This window comes from Tursiops truncatus, chromosome 4 (genome assembly GCF_011762595.2).
Source record: "Tursiops truncatus isolate mTurTru1 chromosome 4, mTurTru1.mat.Y, whole genome shotgun sequence".
NCBI lineage: Eukaryota > Metazoa > Chordata > Mammalia > Artiodactyla > Delphinidae > Tursiops > Tursiops truncatus.
Genome location: NC_047037.1, coordinates 69,658,563 through 69,677,253, shown reverse-complemented (window position 1 = coordinate 69,677,253; position 18,691 = coordinate 69,658,563). Strand labels below are relative to the sequence as shown.

The window sequence follows — 18,691 nt, the reverse complement described above, 5'->3', positions numbered from 1 at the left end:
CCCACTCCAGCAACACGTGGGGTGCAATGGGGCGCGCCTCCCAGCCGCGGCAATTCACCGCTTAGAGAAGGCGCCCGTCTAGACCCAGGAGAGCCCCCTTCTAGTTCAGCGCCTTTTCCGCTCCGGATGCTGCCGGGGACGGCGGGGGGCCGGAGCCCCGAGGGTCTCCATTGAGAGGCTAATGCACGCGGCAGCGAGGCCGGCGGCCAGCATCCGGACGTGGAGCTGGGAGCCGCGCCTGATCTCCAGGAGACATCGTCACCGCCCGGGGGCGGGGGAGAGGGGCTGCTGGGTGCGACCCGAGGCTGTGCAATTAGTTCAGGCCCGAAGGATCGGGTGGGGGCCAGATTGAAGCTTCTCCTCTCCCCCAGCTAATTACTCCAGAAAGAGCCTGGGTGCAGGAGGGCACAGGGCCTTAGACAGAAACCCTCTCATTTTACGGACTTGGAAATGTTCCAGAGAAGGGAAATGACTCATCCAAAGTGACACAGTGAGTTTGGTGGCAGAGCTGACACAAGAGCCTGAAAATCCCCATTGGGGCCTAGGGTCTCCCCTTTCTTTCTGTATTGTACAGAAATGCCTCATCTACTAGTTTAAACCCAAATTCAGGAAAAAAAAAAGACCATTTTCAAACTACTAATTATTTTCAAACGAACAAATGTTTACTTCTTTTCCTTAATCACTCCCCCCATATCTGTGTGCTTTTGATGATATTAATTAAAATCCATTTTTTTCAGTTGTTCCCCTTCAGCGCAGGAAAAGACAACGAGATTTAGTTTTGAGTTGATTTAGTGATCTCACTGTGTGTGTGTGTCAATTTTTAAGAACATAAATGTACTTCTATAAAAATGAGACCCTGTTGTCTCCATTATTTCTGCTGGGACATTTCCAGCGGAGCCAGAGGACAGATTTACCAAGTGAAGCATTTGAGCTTGGAATGGGTGTCTTAAAAGAGCAATTGTTATTATGTTTGTGTTTAAACAAGGCAGAAACGGCAGAAAAATGATATGATAAAGAAGACTGTGTGTGTATATGTGTGTGTATTTCCCTGGGGGGAAGGTGTGTTGGACACCTTTCCCAGACACAAAATAATGCAAGTAGGAGCCAAAATTTTTAAAGTATCTTTTAAACGTCTCACTCTAGGTCTGAAACTGGGTGGAAGGTATTTGAGAAAACTGACTGCTGTCTGCTAGATCATTCCTGTGATAGAGCGGCTCTCCACACTGGCCTGTGGAAAAGGCCAGCTAGGTGGGGGAGAGGTAAAGCTTTTGAAACAAGACAGAAAATCGTTGGCTTTATCTTTGTTAGGAAGGCTTCAAAGATTGATCTCTCCCGCCTCATCCTTCTCCTCCCAGAAGCCCTTCCAAAAGAAGGGGGGTGAGAGGAGGCTGGCGGGAGGGGCCGGGCAGGGAGGACGACTGGCCGTCGGTGGGGGAGGAAGGCGCGTCCGCCAGACCCACAGCGCCGCTGATGTGTCTGGTCTCGCAGGGCTCGTGGTTTTCATTTCCCCAACACCTGGATGCAGTCAAACACCTGGCCAAATCTGACAAAATCTGACAAGCCTTTGTGATGGGATTTGGAAGAAATTCCCTGCTGATCCTGGCACAGTTTAAAGCTGTCCGCTTTGAGTTAGGACTTGTTAAGGAGGGTTATGTGAGCTGAAACCGGAGACAACCCTTTTGCTTCTATCTGGAGCCCACATCTTGCCTGGAAATGGGGCATGACCAAGCAAAGGGGTCGCTTGCTGTTTGTATTAAAAGGGGAAGATGGCCTGTGTGCTTGCCAGCTAAGGCCCCCACATGCTTTCTCTATTAGAGCCAAGCGCAGAAACTTATCAAAAACATATGTCTGGTGTTAATCATCTGGACTCGGGCTCCACTTGGGAGTCTAACTAGCTGTTCCTTGGCAGAAGGAATCTGTTGACCTTCTCAGCTTGCTTGAAGAGGGTGCAGAGAGGCATTTCAAACTTTTAGATGCTGGTACAGAAAATGTCTAGCTGCACCTAAAGACTGACTAATTAAAGGAAGACTCCGACACTTGAAGGCTGGAGGCTGCAGCTATGAAGACTGTTTTTACTTGGATGTTGGTGAGCTGCCCCAGGGCAGTAGTGGTGCAGGAGCCACCCGTAAATGTGCAGTGGGCAATAGTACGGGACTGATGAACTTCATGAATTCAGCCCTGTTCCACCCTCCTCAGAAGGAGCCAGCATGAGTGCCAGGACTGAATGAACTACCCAATTGCAACTAGAAAAGTTTTTGAAATCCTTTAAGAGATTGACCACAAATTGATCAGGGAAGCCATATCAGATGGGTTCTCACAAATTAAATGGAATTTAGTTCAAGGAGGGTTGGTAGAAGGTTGGACAGATTTTTTAAAATGTTCTTTTAATAACAAAAGAGCCAATTCCTGAATTCTCAGATTACACGTAATTCAAATTCTGCTGAGGCCTTTTTTACATATTCTGAAATAATCAGTTCTAAGACATAAGAGCATTCACTCTTTTTTTTCTTTTATTATATTTTCTCAAATAAACTTCCCAAAAGGAAGATATTTTAAGAGCATTTTCAAACATCTTTGGCATCACATAAAAAAGAAATCTCGTGTAAAAAACGAAATGTCATCTGAACTTTTATAATACAAAGGCGCAATCCAATATGAACATATAAAATATATACAAATATAGTGCATGGTCAGTCACTTAATACAGCTCTCTACAAAAAAGTAACTTTAGAAATTAAAAAAAAACCAAAGTAACCACTTAATCACAAAAGTCCTCCCTTCTTTCCCAGCCTCCAAGTTCCTGTTTAGTGTCCCGAGGGAAGGGAGGTGGGTTGGGGAATTTAGGGGGAGGGGTGGCCTGAGCCCCTCAGTTCCGCCACGGCCTCCACATGGAGTCCGCCGTGAGCGAGGGGCCGCTGGAAGGCGACACCGCGTTGGGGCCCACGGAGGTCCCGCTGTTGCTGGTGTAGACTGGGATGACCGGGCCGCTGTGAGCGAAGGCCCCGTTGGGGATGAGGAAGGCAAACTGGCCGTCGGGAGCCGGCACCACCTGGAAGCCGCCGAACACCTTAGCCGCCTCTCCAGCCGGGCTGCCCAGCTTGCAGGGCGCGCCGCCGGGAGGGGGCGCCGCACCCCCGGGGATGGGCACGAGCGGCGGAGGCGGCGCGAACGGCGCGTGCTGCGGGCCTCCAGGTCCCGGAGGGGGTGGCGGCGGCGCCTGTAAGGCGGGGTGCGGCTGCCCAGGGTAGGTCATGGCGTTGATCTGGGTCATGCAGTTAGCCAGGTGGCCGAGGAGCCGGGTGCGCACCTCGGTGTTAACGCCCTCACACGTGGACAGGAAGCGGGTCACCTCGTTCATGCACTCGCTGAAGCCGGCGCGGTACTTCCCCAGCACGCTCGGGTCTGTGCTTAGCGCGGCTGCGGGCCAGAAGGAGACAGACGGGTCACCGAACAGCCCTGGCCCCGAAGCCGCCGCCTCCGCCCTGGGAGGTCCCCGCCGCGCGCCTCCCTGACCACCCGCCCGCGGCACTGCCTCTTGGCTACCGGGCTGGGTTTAGAAAAACCATCCGCCTCTCCACACTAGCTTGGCGACCGAACCCGAGACGCTCCCTCTCCGTTCCCTGTCGCTCCATTTAAACCGATCTCAAGCCTCAGATTTGCCTCCTCCCCACCCTCTCGCGATGTGACCTTGGATAATGCCCTTCCCCCCTTCTCCACCATCCGAGCCGTATTTCCCGTTCTGTAGTGGAGGAGGAGGGAGTGTTAAACCAGATGACCCCAGGCTCCACGCAGCTTAAAAACCGCCACGGTTCTAAGTCCTTTCGCTCCCACCCGCTTCCCCCACTGCCAAGCCGCCCGCAGCCCTTGCTGCTACAACCTCTCTCCCTCCCTTTCCGGAACAGTAACAACTTGGAGTTGTGGCTATAAATAAGCCCCAGACCGTGGGAACGCAAGAGTGAGCCAAGGCAGTAAAATGTAGCTGAATGCCTCTCACAACCACGGGCGGAAGTCTGGAAGAAATCACCGCGGGGAGAGAGGGACGCCCGCAGAAGGGGACGCGGCGAGCCGCCCTCACCCGTCATCTGCGCCCGCTGCAGGTTCCGGAGGTGCTTCACTGTCATTTCCAGAATGTCTGCCTTCTCCAGCTTAGAATGCCGTGAGCTCTGCACCGAAGAGGCAAGGGAGGAAAGTGAGAGCCCTGCCAGCGGCCTCGGAGTGCTGGGGGTCCCTCCCACCCCCGGCCGTGGTGGCGACATCCCTAAACCCCGGCTAAAGAGGCTCAGTCCTCCCGCCTCAGAGAATGCAGTGCAGGCGGAGAAGATCCCGCTGGCAAGGGGGTTTCACTCTTAGTACCTGAGAAATAGTATTTTGTTTTTTTATTTTAAAAAAAAGCAGAATTACCCACTTACATCTTTCTTAAGAGCATCCAAAATCAGTGTTTTCAGCTGGCTCAGACTTTCATTTATTCTTGCTCTTCGTCTTTTCTCCATGATAGGCTTTGATGACTGTAAAGAAAAAAAAAAGAGCGCTGAGTTCCCATGGGACCTGCCATTTCACCCCTCGATTTTAAGGGAGAAAGGAGCCCCCAACCCCGTCTTAATCTCTTGGGGCTGCAAGAGATGCAGGTACTGCCCTTACCTTTCTGTGCTCAGATGCTGTCTTTGGTTTATCCGGTGTCGTGTTGACACTGGCTGGGGTAGCAGCCACCGGGGACGAGGAATTTTTCTCCATTATATCAGCTGGCATTTTCTTTTCTTTTTTTTTTTTAAATCCCTAGAGAATTTTATTTTTGGAGTTCTTCACACACACAAAAAAAATTGTTTTGTTTATGTCCCTTCTACTTGAGACTTTCGCAAAACTACTGAGCAAGTGCTGAGCGTTTATTACAATATCTTATGGCTACTTGGTGATCGGTAGCGCAATTCCAGGACCAAGGAGAGAGGTAGACGGGGGATTCCGCTGTTATCAGCACCAGCTCCGGATCCTGTGTGATCCCCAGGCCCTGGCGGCCTCTATATATATCTGGGACTGCACGCGAACGGCTCGTGTGAAACTTCCCAAACTTTCTTTCCCACAGTAACTTTTAGCCAATGGGAGGAGGAGACACGCGGCACCGCTCGTGGACCGCGCCCCCCCATTGGCCGCCAGGCACAAGGCCTGGCGGCCAATGGCGCGCGCCTGAGCCCGGGGCACCAGAGGCTACAACGTCAATCAAAAGGATTTTAACCCTTTGCTACTCTCCCTGCTGGGCTTTGCTTTAGAGAGGATTTTTCCACATTGGGTTTGCTCTAGTCTAGTTTATTTCTTTTGGGGCTAGAGTCTTTGCTCCTTACTTCCGTTCATGTGTAACAGAGCTACTTTGACGCTAATAAGAAGTTCATTTGAAATATATTTTTAAAAAGGTTTAGAAGGGCAAGGATAAAAGGTTATAATTGCAGTGGTTAAAAGGGGGGAATTGTGTAAGGGTGTAAGTTACGGAAACATCCAAGTGATTTCCCGCTCAGACTCCGCACATTCGGGGCAGGAGAGGGGTGAAAGTCGACCATGCAGAAAACGGACCAAAAAAATTCCTTCTTGCATGCAGAAAAAGTGCCTCCATCTTACATTTGCAGGTTTTTCAGAGCAAGGTGGTTTTTGATCCCCGCCCTCCCCCCGACACACGCCCACCCCGGCCCGGCCCTCATTTCTCTTCTAGAGTTGGGGCTTTGGACCCCGCGTTTCCCCAGGAAACAATCAGAATAATTTCCAACTGAGCAGAAAGGAAATGGAATTTCAAATGAAAGATGAACAAGGGGGGCTTTGATGGCAATGCCTCAGGGACGCGCGCGCGTCCTCGCCACCCTTTCCCTTTCCACCCGCCGGCTCTCGATTCTGCCGCATGTTGAGGTGGCGAGCGGAGCGGCAGCCTCTCCCTCCTTCTCGCCCCGCGGGCGGCCGGGGCAGCCTCGGCACCCGGCGCGCGCGGGCCCTTTAAGAGCTACACCAGCCGAGCTGCAGTTTGACATCAGCCGGCCGGCAAGGGCGCGCCAGGAGCCGAAGCACGTGCCAGGATGTTTTATTGCCGCCGCGGCTGCGGCCCGGCCGGGAGGATGTGTGTGTGCGTGCGTGTGTGAGTGTGTGTGCGCGCGCCCCGGGGGCAGGGAGGCGGGGGGCGGCGGCGGGCGGCGGAGCGCGGGGGCTGGTTCCTGGTCCCCGGGAGAAGCCAAGAAGGTAAATAGCAGCTGCTGTGCTAGAGCCTGGGAAAACCCCGCCCCCTGCGCCTTGGCCGGGGCTCATTGGCGCGCGCTGCGTGTGGGGTGTGTGTGTGTGTGTGTGTGTGTGTGTGTGTGTGTGTGTGTGTGTCCGGGCCCCCCTCCTCTGGCCCCCGCCGGGCCAGGAATCCGAGGGGGCGGCGGGAGCCGAGCCCCGGAGCTTACCACCCACCCACCCCCCCCCCCAACTCCGCCGGGCCAAGGTCAGCCCTTCCGGGCGGGGAGCGCACGCCCTGGGGTGGAGAGTGGGGAATTATTCCAACCCCCCACTCCACCCCTGATTTCGGGCTTGAGGTTTTAACTCTGCCGAAAGCCTCACTAGCAACAGCCCGGGGGAGGGGTGGGGGCCTTCTTGTTTGCTCCCAGCCTCGGCCCTCCCTCCCACCGCGGGGCCTCCGGCGCCCGCCGCGGTCACGAGATGCCTGACCGCACTTAGGAAGCGGCCGGGTCAGCCTCCTGCCTCCGCTCGGCGGCTACGGTTAAAGCGGCTTCGCGCCGCCCGCCCTTTCCCCGGGTCCAGGGCGGCCGGGCAGCTCCCCCTCGCTGCGCCCGGGAGGCCGCCGGCGGGCGGCCGGGAGGAGGCGGGCGGCGCGGGCGGCTGCGTGCTGCCGGTTGGCCGGGCCGCGCGCCGGGAGGAGCCGCCGCTGCCGCCGCCGGGTGCCACGTGGCGGGCGCCGGGCCGGGAGCGCCAGGGCTCTGGCGGCGGCCTCCCTGGGGGATTTGCCGCGCAGGGCGGGCGACGCGCACTGCCCCGGCCGGCCGCCACCGCCGCCGCCGCGTCCCTCCCTCCCGCCCGCTTGCCCGGGTCGCCGGGCCCCACGCCCCCACCCCTTCCGCCCTTCCCGCCGCCCGGGAGCTCGGGGCGCTGCTCGGGCGGTTCGGGGCGGCCCGGGAGCCGAGCGCGTCTTGTTTGATGTCGCCCCCCGCCCTCCCAGCGCTTCCCTAGGCTTAGAGGCCGCCGGAGGCCTGGCACACATTTCTCAGTCACTTCATTCCTTCCTTCCTCTGAGCTCCCCACTGAGATAATGTTGTAAATGATTTCACCAGATCTCGTCCCGAATGAGATTCAGCGGTTCCCGACTCTGGGTGACCTTGGGCAAGCCCCTGTCTTCTCATTACGGAACGCATGCTCTGTGCCAGACACTGTGTTAAAAACCCTGGGATCACCACGACGAGAGATAGAATGGCAGCCTGTAAGGAGTTGCAACTCTGGAGGCAGACAGACTCTGATTTTCTGATTGATGACCGAGCATTCCTCTATTATTCCTTTCTTTTAGGGCTTGGATGATGGCCCAAGCCATCAGATCAGGAGAACCTAAAAGAAACACTAAACCACACCTGTATGGGCAACACTGTTTCTGGTCTATATGGGGGGGGGGGGTACAGGGATAAATACAATAGTTATTGCCCTCAGGGAGCCTAGGGCAGAGAGACACTGAACTCTTAAGTGCAGCTGATATCTGCCTATTTCCACGTATATTCCTTTGGTAGGTCCTAGGTTCAAGAGAGACAGTTATATGTCTAGATAGAAGTAAAATGAAGTTTTAGGATAATTGAATTACTCATAAATTGTGGTATCCTGGAAAAATTCCTGGAGGAGGTGTCCTGTGCTTTGTATCTTGAAAAATAGGTAGGATTGGAGCTTTGGAAATGTGGTGAGTCATGGGGCTGGGGAGGATGGCCGTACCCATGGCCCTGAAAGCCTAGACTTTGGAACTTGAGGTCTTTATTCAGGGAACATGGTCTGGAGCCTAGGGTATGTGACAGCCAGGAGTGTAAGAAGGCACTGGAGGAGGAGGAGACTTAAGGCCCTTAAACATCTTGCTAAATGACTTTGGATTTATCTTTAGACAGTGGAGAGCTATGAAATGCTCTCGAGCAGAGAAGGGACATCAAAATTCTCCTTTAGAAAGATGGCTCTGGGAAAACGTGGAGAGTGGTTTGCAAGGTTCAGAGGCAGAGGGCCAAGTTAGGAGGTTCAAACCAGTAAAGGAGGTTCCTACCAGTAAAGGAGGTTCCTAGGTGACAGGTGTAGACTGACACTCACCCGGAAGCACCTGCCTAGAACTAGCTCACCTGGGCGTTAACTGCACGTTGTCCAATGATCCAAGTTCTGCAGAAACCTGCCTACCCTTTACTGCAATGTTCCTCCACAACCTGGAGTCCAACCAAGGAATCCTTGTGACTGGGACCAAATTTACCTTCCAAGCCTCATTTCCGTCTTCCAGGACAGCCCTCAAGTCTGCAGCCAAACCTGTACCTCATTGCAGGCTGAGTTTACTCGCTCTTGCCCCTCAGGCTACTCTCTGGGATTTTTTTGCTGTTTTCTTTACACACTGCAGAGTGGGCTGTGTCCTATCATGTTCTGAAGAAATGATGAACAATGCCTCCTTTGTTGACCTGCAACCTGGGCCAGTGGGGAAGGACTTTTCCTTCTTATTTTAAACAGATGGAAAAGTGGTGATGACAGAAAATTGTCTGTTGCTTTTGAAAAAAGTGGAGTTTCCCTGTGTGTTTGACATCCTCTTGGTGAAAGGTGATGAGACTATGAAGTTACCCTGCTTTCTGCTGTGCAGACTTTGCAAGCTTCTTAAAAGGCTTCTGCTCAGCATCTGACTTTTTAAAAACTGCATAAATACTCTGACCCAGATTCTTCCAAGGAATGAAAATCTTCCCAGGGAAGATTGTTAGTTAACCCTTTCCAGGTTACCCCCAAATCTATGAGAACCAGTGACTTCCTCTATTAAACTCTGCTATGACATTGACTGCTGCCTGCTCTTGGGCCCTAATTAACTAGCAGGGCATGCCACCCCCTGTCCCTTCTAGCCTAAGAGCCTGTTTTTTTTTTTTCTCCCCTGATTCTGTCATCTCCTGAGGCTTTGGCACCCTGAAGGTGCGTGGAGAATGTTGAACATAGTCAAGTTATGGTCTCACTGCAGTGCCTAAAACAGCCTCGTTGGCCAAATAGTTAATCAACAACTCGTTTACTGCCACTTTAGGAGTGCTTAGACTGGTAGAATGAGCAAATAATTTAAACACACACACACACACACACACACACACATTTTCAGATAGAGCCGGTCAAAATTTTGCCATGAATTTGTTTCTGGACCAAATAAACAAACAAACAAAAAACGAAGCCATGAAATTGTCAGCCCTCCATCCCAACCATTCACGTAGAAACTTTCTTTGCAAGTGTGCTCAGATGCTGTTTTTCAGCATCCTTATCCTGGGCAGTGAAAATAGTACCAACCAACGGGACACTCTCCGCACCTTCTCAAATGGGTAACTAAGCTCCTAAACTCAAGAAAAGCCTTTTGGATTTGGAAAGCCCTCCTTAGAGAGAAACAGCCTTTATTTTTCCGTCTTCCTCATCCCCTCCACCCCTCCCCCCAAAGCACAGAGAAAACTGAACCCTGTTCATCAGTGGAGGTCATTTCTTTGATCCCCATGTGAGACCAGCAAAACACCAGGAATCTTTCCCACTGTATCATGCCCAATAAATACAATCAGGGGCTGCTGTGTTTGTCTCCTTCCCCCTTTCTGCCCTGTGAAGGGTGATTTTTCTCCATCTTATTGCATCACCTGTTTGCTTTAAACCATAAAACAAATAACCGCATCTCTAGTGAGACTCTCCTTTGTCCCTGGGTATCGGAATGGTTTGTGGGTTTGGTTTAAAGCTAAAGAAAGGAGAAAGAGTGAGAGAAGAAGAAAAAAGGTATTTTGCCTGAGGACTTGAAGCTTTTTTTTTTTTCCCCTCTTTTCCTCCGCTTGACTGACTTTCTCACACTCAGATTCCCTGCAGCCTGCCAGGGACGTGGTAGCTGCCCTGCCAAAGAGCTATCCTGGGAGGGCTATTGAAAGAGCTTTGAGTAAGTACACACTGGGCGGATTTTCCCCTCCCCTCCATACCTGCTCCGCACCTGTACAGGGAGCAGTCCCACACCTATCACCTGATCGCAGCCCTTTCAGAGACCGTGAGAAAAATAAAGCCCAGGATAGAAGAGATGTTTGTCTCTGTAGGGCTGCAGCCAGCTCCCCACAGTACAAGTGCCCAGAAACAGCACATTCCTGCCCCGGTGTGCACGCGTGTTTGCCCTCGCGCGTGCTGGCTGGGGGCACCGAGAAGGCGAGGGAAGCCGGGCATCACCTGCATGATGTAATGACTGCCTTGCTGCCTTCGTCTTCTGGTATCTGCCTGACCGGTAGTTTTGTGATCCTTTACTAAAATTATTGTTGTGGTCCTTCTAGATGAGTCCATATATGCTCATCACAGCAGAATTCACGACAGGGATTTCTGACCTTAAGGTTCACGGATGAACCCCCAGGGAACCCCCTGAAATGGAATTCAAAATTATGTCTCTCCATGCATATTGAGCAGGAGCTTAATAAATACTTTTTGAATGAATGAACAAATGCATCATTTCCCGCCCCCCCCGCCCCAGCAAGGAGAGGGTCCACAGCTTTTAGTAGAATCTCAAAGCTTTTTTGACCCAGAAAGGTTGAGGAAGCTGGTCCAGGCAATCTCCAATTACAAGTGGGTACTCTAAGGCCCAGAGAGGGCCAGGGACTGGCTCAAGCAACATAGGGCCAGAGTGGGGGCCAGAGGCCAGCTCGAAGCCCTTTCCATCACGCCAGAGTGCTGTGGGCTTTGGGAAACTGAGGATGGGTTTATAGAGTTGTGATCACTGCCAGAACTTGGATTTAAAATAGACACTTTAAATAAATTAATTAATTAAATAAAATAGATACTTTAATAAAGATACTTTGAATTTCCAGAACTTTTTTTTTCTTAATTTTGAGGCACTTGAGCGGCTCTGCACCCAGCATTTGGATGGAGAAAGGGATAGGCAAGAAAGCCAAGTGTCTACCCACAGAAGAGGATTCAGGAATGCTTGCAGCAAGAGTCCTGGTTGCCATGCAGTGGCATTCGAAACGACCGCAACTCTGCATTCCATCTTTGATAAAAATAAGTTGCTACTTCTAAACAAAACTGCCTAGTTGGTTTCTGGCCAAGCTGGGACCTCGAACTGCAAATCGCGGGTGACGGTGGAAAAACAGAAACTTTCCAGCATTGGCTCCTAGCAGGCTGTAATGCTTTCTGCTTCCCCCCAGCCCTTTGGAAAACTTGACCACAGCCAGTGGGACCAAGGGAATGTGCACTTTTCTAATGGGCCCAAAAAGAGGATGGTTGCCAGGAAAGCCTTTCCCATGGGGCGGGGGCAGGGCACCGGGGACAGCTTAACTCCCACATTTGGCCACAGCAGCCATGGCGGGCAGGCTTTAAATGTGCTCTCAACTAACCTTTTACTCTCTGAGCAGGGCTGCAGTGAGGCAAGCCTGCAAGCCCAGGGATGAAGGCGGGCATTTCTGAGGGATTGCACGGTTGCTGACTTGCACCCTTGTGTGTAAAAGGCTCAGAACTGCACGGGGGCTGGTGCCTGTAGGGGCCTCTGGAAGACTCAGGAAGGTGGGGGGAAGTCTTAGCCCCTTTAAACCCAGGACATGGGTTTGCTGGGCTTGCTGATAGCTGCTCAAATTGTGACATCAGATCAAGCTTCTCAAAAAATCAAAAACAAAAACAATGCAGCTAACCAAGAGAATCATTTGGATAAAACCTAGGGCCAGAAAGTGATATGGGATGAGTGTATAAGGCATATTTAAAATCAAAGTCGCTGTCATTGTTACCCTTGCTTATTTTCCTCGGCTTATAGGAAAGGGGTAGGGGAGGCAAAGTAAGAGACCTAACAGGTGGCTTAATGGGTCCGTTCATTGAATGCATAGGAAAATTGAACCTAGGAAGAAATGACTGGACTAAGGTTTAACAGCCTCCCCAGAGAGGGAGGAGAAGGCCAGAATTAGGCTCGAGTTTCCTACCCACCAGTCCAGAAACCCGCCCCTCTGTATCTGTATGAGAAGGATGTTTTGAAATATCATCTACAGCAAGTGACTAACATTACCACCAAAGATGGATTTTCTGGTTGAGAATCAGAGCTACCTGCTGGTGGGCGAGTGTGGTGGTGTGACAGAATGTGCCCAGCACACAGCGTGGTTAAATGCCAGGCTTGCTGCACCGTGATTCCCTCTAGAATTTGCTCACCACCCTGTGACCTCTGGAAAAGAAGAGATCTTGATTTCTGAGTTCCAGGAGACAGGAAGCTGCTCGCCAGGGCCACACAGAAAAGCAGAGGGAGAGGTGAGAAAAAGAATGAATTTTTCCAAGTGGTAGAGAGATGGTATTTGCATGTGAGATATACATTTTCCTTTTATGTATCAGGTTTAGGGAACAAGAAAAGACAGTCCGGGCAGCTGCCACAACTGCCACTTAAGACTCTGGTGGGTTCTAGCATTTCGGGAGCTTCTGGTCTCTTCCACAGAGTTGGAGGGCACCTGTCTTCTTGCCTTGTAGTATTTGACAGTGGACAAAGCACTTTATAGTTCATTACAGCATTCTGTCCTCATATATAGCCTTATAACCTAGCCTAGAAAGACATGGTGGAAGGCCCAGGGATGGGGAGAGAGAGGATTCAGGTGATTAGTTCAGGAGACCATGGGCTGTTGAGGGCACAGGATATAGGATAGACAAGCTTCCTGGAAAGTTGTACCTCTAGAGAAACAGGGCAGGGAGCTTAGAGGCCGGGAGAGAACAAACTTTCCTTTCTCAGCCACCGGCAAGAATAAGATGTCAAGAAACTGGAACAGAGGGAAGAAGGGAGATGACTGTCAATTTGTTAGAGAGTATCAGTAATCCGCAGGACACATCTTGGGCGGGGAGCAAGGAGGAAGGGTACTTTCTTGTGGCAGGAAGCCAGGGTGGAGAAGGTGAAGGGAAGGAATCCCACTTAGCAGGAAGATGACTGAGCAGGTTCCGGAAAGGACATGGAAAGGTGATGAGCATAGTTTTCACTGGGCTGAGCTGCTTAGTTCAGCATCTGGTACCTTCTGAGGGGCTTCCTGGAAAATCTCAGGAAGGGAGACCGGGTCTGTGCCTGAGGGCGCTTGTAGAACTCTGGAACTGGTATCACTCTTCCTCACTGGTTATTTGTTCTATGCTTTTGTATTGCTATAGGCATAACACAAGAGCCCACAGACTGGAAAAAGCGGTGGGATTGTTTGGGGGTGATGGCAGGGAATGGGGGCAGTATGGAGACTGCATCCTGCTCTGTAGCCAGTCTGAGGGTGGTCGTCCTGGAGAGGAGGCGGCAGGGTGACTCAGCGGAGGGGGAGGCAAGCACATCAAATTCTTCTAGTGCCAGGGGAAGGACCGAGGACCCAGGGTTCATCTCCAGCTCCCTGACCGTGTGGGCAACTGCCCACATATTGCAGTGCATTCTGGGTCCCCTCAGCCCAACTCTGCCTCTACTCTGGAAAGTAGGGGAGAGGAAGCTCCTTTTGCAGGGCTGGGCTTCTACAGGCCCCTTGACTGAAATCGGAGAGGAGCCTGGAGGCTGTGAGTGGTGACACCTCCTGCCTGACCGATGGAGCTCTCTTGATAAAGTCCCTGAGCGTCGGCTGTCTCCTGGAGCAGGTTGCCAAGCTATGCGGGTCTCATCCCCATGGATCCAGCTGTGGCCTTTATCTCACCAGGCTCCCACAGTCACAGAGGGACCTGGTACTCAAGTTCAAGTAGTTGAGCTCCCTGTCCTGGGGGGCTATTCAACCCTCTACACCCTCCTCACTTACCCTCAAAGTCCCGGCCCCTGGGACAGACCTGGACTTGGTCTAGAACTCCAAGTCATCTGGACAGAGGGTGGAGTCGCAGCTTGTCTTCTGTGTATGGAGTGAACCTGTGTGGACGGTAGCCAGACAATCTTGTCAGGGGTGAAAGCCGCCCAGTCTCCAATTGCCTGTTCAACTTAATTCAGGTCAATGGCTATTTGCAAGCACCTACTACGTGGAGGGCACAACGACATGTCTATTTTGACAGTTACTTCCATCCTTTCCTGCTATTCAAATGCTATCCATCTGTGCAGAGGGGCAACATCCCAGGTTTATATTATAAAAATTGCCCCTTTACTCTCCACATTCTTCATCTCTATTGCTTCTCTGATAAAGAAGCAAAGAAACTCCTTACGGTGTCAGTTATAATATCTTTCACAGAGTCAGCACCCCCAAATAATGGACAATAAATGCACGAGTGAACTTCAACTTAAAAGAATGTTTTACTGGCGATTCAATGGCCCCCTGAGAGGGTCAGGGTACATTTCTAAATTTTCCTCGGTTGCTAAGTCCAAGGAGTGGGTTTACTTTGACGCCTCTGGGTAAGCACCTCTGGGCAGCAGGGACACCCCTGCGGACAGCTCTCCTATGTTGCAATCAGGAGAATTGAGAGGAATCTACGGCTGGCTGTGTTTTCCCAGGCCTATCTTTATTGATGGTTATTAAAGACACACCAGCACACGGCAATACGAAAGTACAAAGCAATTCCCAGGGTAAGGTACGTGGGAAGGAGCGAGATACTGAGCTCCCAAACAATTCTACTGTAATCGCAGTCTGCCATATCTACGTATAGTTAATAAGTAAGATGTAAGCAGGCAGGTTCCACCACTGGGTAGCAGATGGAAGGGAAAAAGGCCACGGGAGAGATCACTGGTCCTGCTGGAAAATTGGGAAAGAAAACAAGGAGGATACCTGGGAAAGGTGAGTCTGGCGGGCAGTCACTGGGAGGTGCGGAAGCCTACACCTGGTCCCCAGGAAGGACCACTGCTCACCTCTTCTCCTGCCCTCACTGTCCCTCTGCATGCCAGCCCCTCGTGGAAGATTGCGTGTAACCAAGAATAGGTAGGAATCACGCCCAGACACACTGGGTTAAAAAAGTGTCAATACAGCACACAAAAACACCTGTTTTTATAGAGTACCCCCAACACACCTGTTGTTTTACGATGCCGAGTATTATTGATAAAGGGGGCTGTAAAGTTGAGGTGAAATGGCCTCTTATATTTAAATAGCACCTTCCTCAATGTTTTACAGCTGAGATTTGACTGACCCGTTGATTATTTGTTAGGAATGTTGAGCGCATATCTCTATGTATGTTCAGGGTGGCTAAAAAGCAAAGGCTCTGGAGCCTGACTGCCTGGGTTCACGTTCCAGCTTATTCACTTTCTAGCTATGTGACATGACTATTCTGTACCTCACTTTACTTGCCTGTTAAATGGGGAGAAATTCATAGTACTTACCTTCTAGGATTGTTAGGAGGACTAATATATGGAATATGTTTAGAACAGTGCCAGGCATATTGGACATACAATATAAGTTCTTTTATCATATTGCTATATATATATGCCATATATATGTTTATATTTATATCTGGCATACAAGATAGACACTCATTCATTTAAAAAATATTCATATGTTAATATTCTCAAAGAAATGGATGGACGACCACTGTGATAATTGGTCCACAGGTATTTGACAAATCAAAAGCTTCAGCAGTCTTTTATGAATAAAAGGCTGTGGGACCAGGAGGAACCTAAAAAATTAGCTGGCTTCTTCTTTTCCAGGGAGGAGGGTCTCTACCATCTAAGCACTCTGGTGGCTTTGTTTGTGGGCAGGTGCAGACCTTGGTGTAGCCCTGCCTGGAATAATTAAAATGAGCCTCAGGCCCATGGAAAGTAGAGCTCTAGATGGAGGCAAGGGCATCGGCAGGGGCCAGGCACACAGGATGTGGACTGGAGGTGGATTTATTCCCGCTCGCCGACAACACGAGGGACCGGAAGGGCTGTAGAGGGACACTTCATCCAAAAGAGTAAACATGGGCAGGCCCTCCCTGGATGCCAGTCACACTTCCATGAGGTAAGATGAGTGGGGAAGATGAACGTCTGAGACCTTTCCTGCTTGTAGGTGCCCGTATAATTTATGGTCTAAACTGGAACACTTTTGAGAGTGAAAACTAATGCTATTAACAATTATGTCAGGACAATTGGCATAAAAACTGGGACACATGACCATCGTAGTTCTGTGGGCCTACAATGGCAGGTCCTAGATTGTTCATCTGTCTATTTAGGTATCTTTTATCAGAGATGCTTCCTAAGAAGAAGAAAACAATTTTTTTGGCCGTGGCATGTGGCTTGCGGGATCTTAGTTCCCCAACCAGGGATTGAATCCAGGCCCCCTGCAGTGGAAGCCTGGAGTCCTAACCAATAAACCGCCAGGGAATTCCTAAGAAATATTATTATTATTATATATTTTTTTCGTTACGCAGGCCTCTCACTGCTGTGGCCTCTCCCGTTGCGGAGCACAGGCTCCGGACGCGCAGGCTCAGTGGCCATGGCTCATGGGCCCAGCCGCTCTGCGGCATGTGGGATCTTCCCGGACCGGGGCACGAACCCGTGTCCCCTGCGTCGGCAGGCGGACCCTCAACCACTGCGCCACCAGGGAAACCCGAAATATTATTTTTAAGTCACTAATGTTTTAGCATTTCTTCATCTTTGGAAGGTGATGCCATTGATTTACCTTCCATACAGGGAGGAGCCCCAGTTTTGAACCTAGGGGACCTTAGTGTGTATAGGAGAAGGGACGGTCAGAGGGAGGCCCTGTGATGGTTGGATGGTTGTGCTTAAGGCATGTTTGACATGACTCGGTTTCTTCTTCGATAGAGCAGGTGTGGTCCAAGCTTCCCCACCTGCGAGTTTGCACCCGGGTTATGGCTACAGCACAGCAATGCTTCCAGGGACTCTTGCACGGACCAACCATGGCTGAGTACATCCATTTTTCTTGGGCATGTGAATGTGGAAAAAGCGATTGCTGCAATTTGACACTCAGGCCATTGTGTAATGGCTGAAGGAAGACTCCAAAGGAAAGAACATTTTCCCACCTGAAATATTTGCTCTTTTTGCTTTGAATTTGACTAAGTCTTTAGTGGTAAACAAAAACCAAAACCCACCCCAAAACCAAAAGCGGAACAAACAAACAAAAATCACATTTTTTTTTCTAAACAGTTCAAACTCAAGGTTTGGGCTTTGTTAATTTCCTTAAAAAAAAAAAGACAAGAAAGAAAAGAAAAATGGCTCCTTCACCTGAGTGTTCTTATATGTGCCTATTTAATGATTAATAATACCTTGTGGGCTACCGTTGGATGTGGCCTCTGCTGGTTTGAACAGGAGAATTCTGATTCACACTTCAGGCATTTATGAATCACAAGTGTTTACCCTGAGACAATAAGTGAAAGGGGGGAGATTAAAAAAAGAAAAACACCCAAATATGCTGGGTTCTTTGAGGAAAAACTGGAGATAATGTGGGCTCTCCGTCTTTGATACCCTGTGCGGGGCCCACCGCTTTCTCTCACTGAATAAAGATTGTGTGGAGTGACCGCGACTGGGCCTTTTGAGTTTTATAGATTTTCCCTTTCATTTGCTGAGCGGTCGGGCAACTCTTCCCCCTTGGTTTCCATGTCACGTGCCTTCGTTTTCTTCCCACCTGTCTGGTCAGTCTGTGTCAGTGGTTTGCAAGGGAGTCTCTTCATGGGCGTTTAGGGGCACCCTTTCTCCAGAGTCCCACTCGTTACCCTCTTCATTAAAGGGGGGCTGGAAGGCTGGGGGGAACGAATTAAAGAGGTTCAGGTCTCGGCGACTGACTGGGTCACGGTGGGGAAAGAGGATTCTAAAGATGCCACGCAGGGCTGTCGCTCGAACAACTAATTGTGGAGACCCTTCTTCCACAATTCTGCTTTTCTAAAAATTATTATTCTTTAAGTTAATTCATTAATTAGGCCGCGTTGGGTCTTCATGGCTGAGCACGGGCTTTCTCTAGTTGCGGTGAGCGGGGCTTCCCTTGTTGCGGAGCACGGGCTCTAGGCGCACGGGCTTCAGTAGTTGTGGCGTGTGGACTCAGTAGTTGTGGCTCACGGGCTCTAGAGCGCAGGCTCAGTAGTTGTGGTGCACGGTGGGCTTAGTTGCTCCGCGGCATGTGGGATCTTCCCGGACCAGGGCTCGAACCCGTGTCCCCTGCATTGGCAGGGGGGTTCTTAACCACTGTGCCACCAGGGAAGCCCCACAATTCCACTTTTAATAGTAACTCCTAGACTTATTTTCCCTACTTTCACCCCTAAAGCCTAGAGGTCAGTGAAAAATAACTGCCAACTTTGACTCCAACGACTCTTAAAATTTTTTTGAGACAATTTTAGACTCACAGAAAAGTTGCAAAAATAGTACAGCTCTCTTATACCCTTTAACCAGCTTCACCTCTGTTACACACCCCACCCTGGTGACATGGTTATCTTATATAACCATGGACTGATCACTGAAAAATAGTCTTGGTACAAACTATAGATTTGTTTTGGATTTCATCATTTTTTCTACTGTATTTCATCCTGTCCCAGGATCCCATCCAAGGTCCACAGTGCATTTAGTTATCTTGTCGCTTGAGTCCCCCTTCAACCTGTGACAATTCCACCGTCTTTTCTTGTCTGTCATGATACGACAAGAGTACTAGTCAGTTGCTTC

The 18,691-nt window shown here is 50.7% G+C and overlaps 1 protein-coding gene and 1 long non-coding RNA gene across 3 annotated transcripts; one reads left to right on the top strand and one right to left on the bottom strand.

The window, feature by feature from the left end:
• Window positions 1-2,488: 2,488 nt before the first annotated feature.
• On the bottom strand, window positions 2,489-4,960 carry HES1 (hes family bHLH transcription factor 1). The gene is made up of 4 exons (XM_004311333.4): window positions 4,639-4,960; window positions 4,410-4,505; window positions 4,076-4,163; window positions 2,489-3,417 (listed from the first exon to the last, which is right to left on the bottom strand). The coding sequence occupies exons 1-4, from the start codon at window positions 4,744-4,746 to the stop codon at window positions 2,867-2,869; spliced, it is 843 nt and encodes a 280-aa protein (XP_004311381.2). The 5' UTR covers window positions 4,747-4,960; the 3' UTR covers window positions 2,489-2,866.
• LOC109547923 (uncharacterized) lies at window positions 4,470-17,957 on the top strand. 2 transcript variants are annotated; one of them, XR_002173922.3, is made up of 3 exons: window positions 4,470-4,625; window positions 10,046-10,123; window positions 11,055-17,957. It is a non-coding gene; the product is annotated as an uncharacterized lncRNA (long non-coding RNA). The 2 variants fall into 2 exon arrangements; XR_012331442.1 differs by lacking the exon at window positions 4,470-4,625 and adding an exon at window positions 5,134-6,210.
• The last annotated feature ends 734 nt before the right edge of the window (window positions 17,958-18,691 follow it).

Coding starts and splice junctions, on each gene's coding strand:
- HES1 (XM_004311333.4), bottom strand. CDS start 4,746: ATGCCAGCTGATATAATGGAGAAAAATTCCTCGTCCCCGGTGGCTGCT. Junction 4,506..4,638: donor CAGCATCTGAGCACAGAAAG/GTAAGGGCAGTA, acceptor TTTTCTTTACAG/TCATCAAAGCCTATCATGGA. Junction 3,418..4,075: donor GCAGCGGGCGCAGATGACGG/GTGAGGGCGGCT, acceptor TCTGGCCCGCAG/CCGCGCTAAGCACAGACCCG.